This window comes from Haematobia irritans, chromosome 5, assembly GCF_050003625.1.
Source record: "Haematobia irritans isolate KBUSLIRL chromosome 5, ASM5000362v1, whole genome shotgun sequence".
Lineage (NCBI taxonomy): Eukaryota > Metazoa > Arthropoda > Insecta > Diptera > Muscidae > Haematobia > Haematobia irritans.
Window position 1 is genome coordinate 50,817,974 of NC_134401.1, and position 7,018 is coordinate 50,824,991.

The window sequence follows — 7,018 nt, forward strand, 5'->3', positions numbered from 1 at the left end:
CTTACTTAGACTATTCAGTCCATTGCGATAGCACGGTGGTGTGAAACCACTTAGAGGAGCTTTGAAACACTCAGAAATGTCACCAGCATTACTGAGGTGGAATAAACCACAGCTGAAAAACTTTTTGGTGTTTGGTCAAAACAGGGTTTGATGAGGTGGCTTCAAGGCGGGCATGCTAACCATTGCACCATCGTAGCTCCAATTAGCTGTTAGTGTATTGTTAAAATAATTACAAATATGCAGTATAAACGATTATGACAATTTTTATGGGCTCAGCTATCAAGCTCCCCAGCCAATTGCAAAAATTGGTATTAAGTTCGAGTTTAAACGCTAAACCCGAAATTAAATCAGTAAGAATAGTATAAAATGTTACCTCTTTGATGCAAATTTTACTAAAACTTGATGGGGAATACCTCAAAGCAACTCTTCCCACGTTTATATTCTTTGTAATGGATTAAGGTAAGTACTATGTTCGCTTTTCGAGTTGAAATTTTCGCGGTTACTTTATAAAAACAGTTCAATATATATCAGATAAATTAACTCAATTGATGCGCAATTTCTTCTTTCTATAGATTTCGGCATGATTTTATGGGATTATGTTTGTTTTCATTTATAATTTTGATTATTTCAAGAAGGTTAGGTTAGGTTAAAGTGGCAGCCCGATTAAGATTCAGGCTCACTTATACTATTCAGTCCATTGTGATACCACATTAACTAAAAGTACCTATTACATATGGGCACTTTTAGTTTTAAACCGTTGAACCTTCTCGATTATTTTCTTCTGTTGAACCAACCAGATTGTTCCAAAAACATTAGGTTAGGTTAAAGTGGCAACCCGATTAAGATTCAGGCTCACTTAGACTATTCAGTCCATTGTGATACCACATTAACTAAAAGTACCTATTACATATGGGCACTTCTAGTTTTAACCGCTGAACCTTCTTGATTATTTTTCTTTGTTGAGCCAACCAGATTGTTCCAAAAACATTAGCAGACTGCTTAAGTTAACGTTTTCCAGGTCCGCCAGTAATCTGAAGCTATATGCCCCTAAAATTTGCTTACGCCTTACACAAAATGCAGGACACTCACACAAGAGGTGTTTTATTGATTCCTTTTCCTCCGCATCATGACAGCTCATACAATAGTCATTATACTTCGCACCAATAGTTTTTGCAAAATCGCTTATCAGGCAGCGACCCGTTATAGCAGATATCAGAAGTGATATCTGGCGTCTCGAGAACACTAGCATATCTAGTGTGCGGTTTAAGTTTAAATGGGGCCATATTTGCTTGGTGTCGTTACAACCCTTACAATTCTCCCATCGAACATTTGCCATCATGACAGCCTTCTCACGAAGTAAGAGCTTGCAGGTAGCCAGAGGCATACCAACAGATTCTAGTTCCCCTGGAATATCATCTGCTTCGCAGTTCCCCGGTATGTTTCTATGGCCAGGCACCCATATTAGGTGAATATTGTGCTGCTCAGCCATCCCATTGAGAGATTTGCGGCAGTCGATGGCCGTTTTCGAGTTGAGGAACACAGAGTCCAAGGATTTTATTGCAGGTTGACTGTCTAAGTATATATTAATGCCAATATTGCTTGGAGCATTACTTCTCCGCTTGGAGCATTATTTCTTGGAGCATTACTTCTTCAAAACACTACAGTGATTAGGTAATATTTTCGCTATTCGAAGTTCCAGATCATTAGAATATACTCCGAAACCCAATTGTCCATCCAATTTGGAGCCATCAGTGTAGAAATCTATATATTCTTTATTCCCCGGGGTCTGTGTGCACCACGCCTCACTGTTGGGGATTAGATTCTCAAACTTTTTGTCGAAAAGTGGACTCGCCAAAGTGTAATCAACTACGTTAGGTACATCTGGCATTATTTTGAGGACCGAACTGTGACCGTAACTTTTTTCCGACAGCGATAGCTCGCGCAACCGCACAGCCGTTGTTGCAGCTGACTGTTTGGCCAAAATGTCTAAAGGCAATAGATGCAGTATGACATTAAGGGGGTTTGTTCCTGTCTTGCTAAATGCACCTGAGATACACAAGCACGCCATACGCTGAACTTTGTCTAAACTTGTCGGCTGGTGAAGTGCCGTGTATAGCCAATGTACAATTTTTGGTTTTAGTCCCCACTTTTTCCCTATTGCCTTTTTGCACGAGTATAAAGCTACCGTTGCTTTCCTCGCCCTTTCTTCAATATTAAGCTTAAAGTTCAGCTTCCTGTCCAAAATAACGCCAAGGTATTTTGCACACTCCCAAGGGAATTTCAATACCCCCTAAGAAAATGGGTCTAACCGTGGGAGTTTTGCGGTCTTTGCAGTACATGACTAGTTCTGTCTTTGCAGGATTTACCCCAAGACCATTATCTTTCGCCCATTTCTCAGTCATCCGGAGGGCTCTCTCTATAATATCTCTAACAGTTGATGGGAATTTTCCCCTGACTGCTAGCGCCACATCATCTGCGTATGCCACCACTTGTATCCTTTCTTTTTCTAGGGAAACCAGAAGGTCGTTTATAGCAACATTTCAAGAAAAGTAATCGCGAAAATAAATTATTAGAGAAAAGTAATCGTGACTCCGACGAAAATAATTTGGTTTTCTACCCATTGTATGTGAAGGATTCAAAAATAATCGGATAATAAATTCATGAATTGTATAGGCTTGACGTTAGGGCTATGAAATATTCAACCGGTTCAAACATTCCGATAAAATGTACCAAATATCGATATAATAGTTTTTTTTTTTTTGGGAAGGAAGGACGGATTCAATACCAAACATCCAATACCAACAACCAATTTTAAACAATTACAATTAGACAACAGTTGCAAATAAGAAATTAATACTATTGCAATAGATTTGTTATTTAAAAGAAAAGTGGTGTGTATACAAATCAAAACAGCTCTTGTTTTTGTAAAAAAAAAAAAAAAATACTACAACTGATACCTCAAAGAAGAAAAGAAAGTACCGACGTTTGCTTATATGAGGGTGGATGTGTTTTGTTTGTGGGACATTTTGCAGTTGTAGTTATTTTTCTTGAGTGTTCCTTTTTTCTCTCATGAATATTTAATTGTGTAGATTGATTTGCCAAAATAAGAAGGCGCTTTGGGAAGCAAAGAAAGCAATAAACATGGCCACTACCTATGAGGGAAATGGCGATTATGCCGATAATGGTGGGGGAGACCCACATCAACATCCTGACACCAACTATCTTAATGAGAAAGCCAACGAGAGGGAATGTTTTGTAAGGGAATGCTTAAATGAGAAATCTCGAATGGACCGAAAGTTTCCCATTGCGGAAAAACTATTGGATGCAGGTGAATATCAAAATGCGGAATATCCACCCACACTAATTTGAGCATTGGATAATTGAATGCTGATATATATTTTTTTGTAGAAATCGAGAAGGTGCAGACCACAGGACGCTTACCATCCAAAGAGCAAAAGTATGCTGATATATACAGAGAAAAACCATTGAGAGTGTCACAAAGGTATTGTCATTATTTTATTCCACTTGGACTGACTAATTTTAAATGAATGTATTTTTTTTGTTTCTTCTGTGTTTTAGGGTTTTAGTGCCCATACGGGAACATCCGAAGGTATGTCAAATACTAACATTTTATAATTTGCAGATCCGTTTGAATAGGCTTTTTGTCGAAAAAAGTTTGTAATCGGTTTTTTATAACCTTCAAAGCCGACTAATCGAATTTTTTTTTTTTGAAAACGAGTGAAATTGGTTGATAAACTTTTTTAAAGTTGGCAAATATCAAATAATCGACTTTTTAACAGAATCGACTAATCGAACTTTAACAATAACGTCTAATTTGATTTGAAAAGGGAGTGTGATGATCAAAAAGTCTAAGCGGCAACGTAAAAAACCGGCTTTTTAATATCAAATTAATATTAAATTAAAATTAAAATTTTGAAAAAATTTAAAGTAGACATTTCCAAATTAATAAAAAAATGTAGATGTTGTCTTTTCGTTATCATCACAATCCCTGTAAGGTACTAATGGAACCACTTTCCTAACTTTTCCTTAAAATGTTAATCTGGAGATCCATGAAGTTCATGTAAAGAACTGAGCGAAATCAATAATTAGTTAGTAAATCTAATCTCAATTTTCGGTAAATCTGATAAATACGACCTAATTGAATTCAGTCATTTATGCACGAGTATACAAAAGAAGAATCGCATTGTTCTTCATACTCATGAAATAAAGAGCTGCTTAAAAAATTTACCATGTTCGACAGACTGCAAAACACAGAAGGTTTTTGTTTCAAAATGCAGCTGTTTTTAAGAGCCGAAAGTTTGTTCGATATAGAGAAACTGACCATAAAACTATTTAATAAATCTAATCACAATTGATGGTGCGAATGACTCAATAAATGAAATTGAGATTTAGCCTAAAGGTGGGTATTAAGTTCGAGTTTAGCCACTAAAATCGCTAAAGTGAAAATTAAATCAGTAAGAAAAATGCATGAAATTATACATATTTATTGCAAATTTTATTATAACTTGATGGGGAAAAGCCCAAAGCAAATTTTCACAAAGTTTGTATTCCTTAAAATGGATTATTAAAGAAAAGTAATCGTGAAAAAATGACGTTTTTAGCGGCTAAACTCGATCTTAATACCCACCTTAAAGGTGGGTATTAATAAGTTCGAGTTTAGCCGCTAAAATCGTTTAAGTGAAAACTGAATCAGTAAAAAAAGCATAAAATTATACATATTTGTTGCGAATTTTATTATAACTTGATGGGGAATAGCCCAAAGCAAATTTTCACAAAGTTTGTATTCCTTAAACTGAAGAAAAGTAATCGTGAATAAATGGCGATTTTAGCGGCTAAACTCGAACTTAATACCCACCTTAATATAGGAGTCCAAGATTTGGTCACCAAAAATATTTGATTCAAACTGAAATCCTTTTCAATTAAAAAATTGATACAAGTGATTTTTAATCAATGATTGAAAATGTTTAATTTTTTTATTAAAAAGTTAATTGTATCAATTAATCAATCTCAGAAGACTAACCCCCATTTTCATAAAGCTCCGTTAGGGTTCCGTTAACTAACCAACTTTTAAACCGTATTATAGACGAAGCTGTCATCTTGCCTTTATATTCCATAAGCCAGTTAGGAACTTAACTGACGACAATTTTTCAGTTAAAGTTAATCGGAGAGAAAATATTGGCAATTTACTTTCTGTTAACTGGCAGTTAAAGCCTAACGGAGCTACATCAAAATGGCCCTAAGTCGGTTAAAAATGATGGAATATTTTTTAATTTTAATTAAAAATTAATTTGAAACAATTGATTCTTTAATCAAACTAAAATCCCTATTTAATTAAAAAAAGTGTTCAAGTAAAAACTTATGTGAGTTTTGCAATCAACATAAATAAAATTTTTATTTGAATCAAAAAAAAAATAATTGATTTAATGCCCAATTAAAATTGTGATTGATGTTATCATTTTGTGATGAAGACGTGTTTGAATCAGGAAACAATTTTTCTGTGTATGTTTAGCTCAAAAACAAGGGAAGTCCTTTTTGTAGCAGTGTCTGAAAGGAAAATGCTGAAAACCCTTTTAGATTTTGGCCGGCGTGCATGGAAAGAATTAACCAACGATGGCTCCCGTCCTTGTTATATGTTAAAAACTTCGTGGAGTAGTGTCTGAACAGCTGTCTCTTCCCTGCCCATTACAAAATTATGGGGCAATGTCTGGTTTGTTTTGATCTATATAGGGGGCTATGGGGGATTGTGGACAAATTCCTTCATATTTGGTACTAGTTTCCCCACTTATTACTGTTTTTTCCTTTTTTCCAGTTCAACTTTGTTGGAAAATTGCTAGGACCAAAAGGTAACTCATTGCGTCGCCTTCAAGAAGAAACAATGTGTAAGATGACAGTGCTGGGACGTAATTCTATGAGAGATCGTGTTAAAGAAGAGGAGCTACGTAAATCGAAGGACCCCAAATACTCACACCTTAACAGCGATTTACATGTGGAAATTTCCACAGTAGCACCACCAGCTGAGGCATATGCACGTATAGCTTATGCAATGGCTGAACTTCGTAAATATCTAATACCGGATAGTAATGATGTTATTAGGCAAGAACAATTACGTGAACTTATGGATAGTACTCATATATCTGAGGACCACAAAGCTACAGGCTATAAGAAAATAATACCACATGGCTCGTCGAGTGGTGGTGGTAGTGGTTCGGGTATTATAACTGGAAGTGGTAGCGTTGTTACATCGAATGCATCGAAGAATATGATACCATATTCCAAAACCACAAGTCAAGGAACAAATCAAGGTACAACATATAATAAAAACAATGCTGCACCCAAACAACGGGTAATGTCAATATTGGAAAAAGCTCGTTCCGCTATGGAGGAAACTTATGGGTATGGGTACATTTAAAATTCAGCTCATTTGTTTGTTTCATTTGCCTTTAATCTATTTTGGGTTCTTTTTTAGTCGCGGCTACGATGATAGTCAATCGTTTGAGCATCTACAACAAGGCTATGGATATTCATATCCACAAGGGGCAGGACAATCGGCTGCACATAATTCACATGTGTCGCAGACATCTGGCATTGGGATAAATCACTTGAATTCAGTACGAGGACCCTATGATACTAACGACTATGAAGCCAATGATTATAGTAGACGCGGTGGAGATGGTGGAGTGGGTGGTGGCGATTATTACCAGAATGCTGCAACATCCTATGCCGGTGATTATTTTGAGTTTCTTTAAACCATGTGATCAGTGTTTTTGATTGTTTCTTGTAATTTGTAATAGCTGCTGGTATCCAACCGAATGGTGGTCTTAATCCGAATCAAACACAAAACCGAAGTCATGTTAACAGGTGAAATTTATTTGTAACATCAACAACAAATAATACAACAGCAACACAACAAAAGCAACAACAACAACAGCCCAATAACAATGTTATTTCGAATACACGTTGTCCCACGATTTCCTCTTCTACAACCACCACTTTGAAA

At 36.0% G+C, this 7,018-nt stretch overlaps 1 protein-coding gene across 1 annotated transcript; it reads left to right on the forward strand.

Annotated features, from left to right (window-relative positions):
* The first annotated feature begins 2,754 nt into the window (after positions 1-2,754).
* qkr54B (quaking related 54B) lies at positions 2,755-7,018 on the forward strand. Its single transcript, XM_075308911.1, has 7 exons — positions 2,755-2,891; positions 3,090-3,328; positions 3,409-3,502; positions 3,580-3,610; positions 5,831-6,414; positions 6,488-6,744; positions 6,813-7,018. The coding sequence occupies exons 2-7, from the start codon at positions 3,142-3,144 to the stop codon at positions 6,881-6,883; spliced, it is 1,224 nt and encodes a 407-aa protein (XP_075165026.1). The 5' UTR covers positions 2,755-2,891; positions 3,090-3,141; the 3' UTR covers positions 6,884-7,018.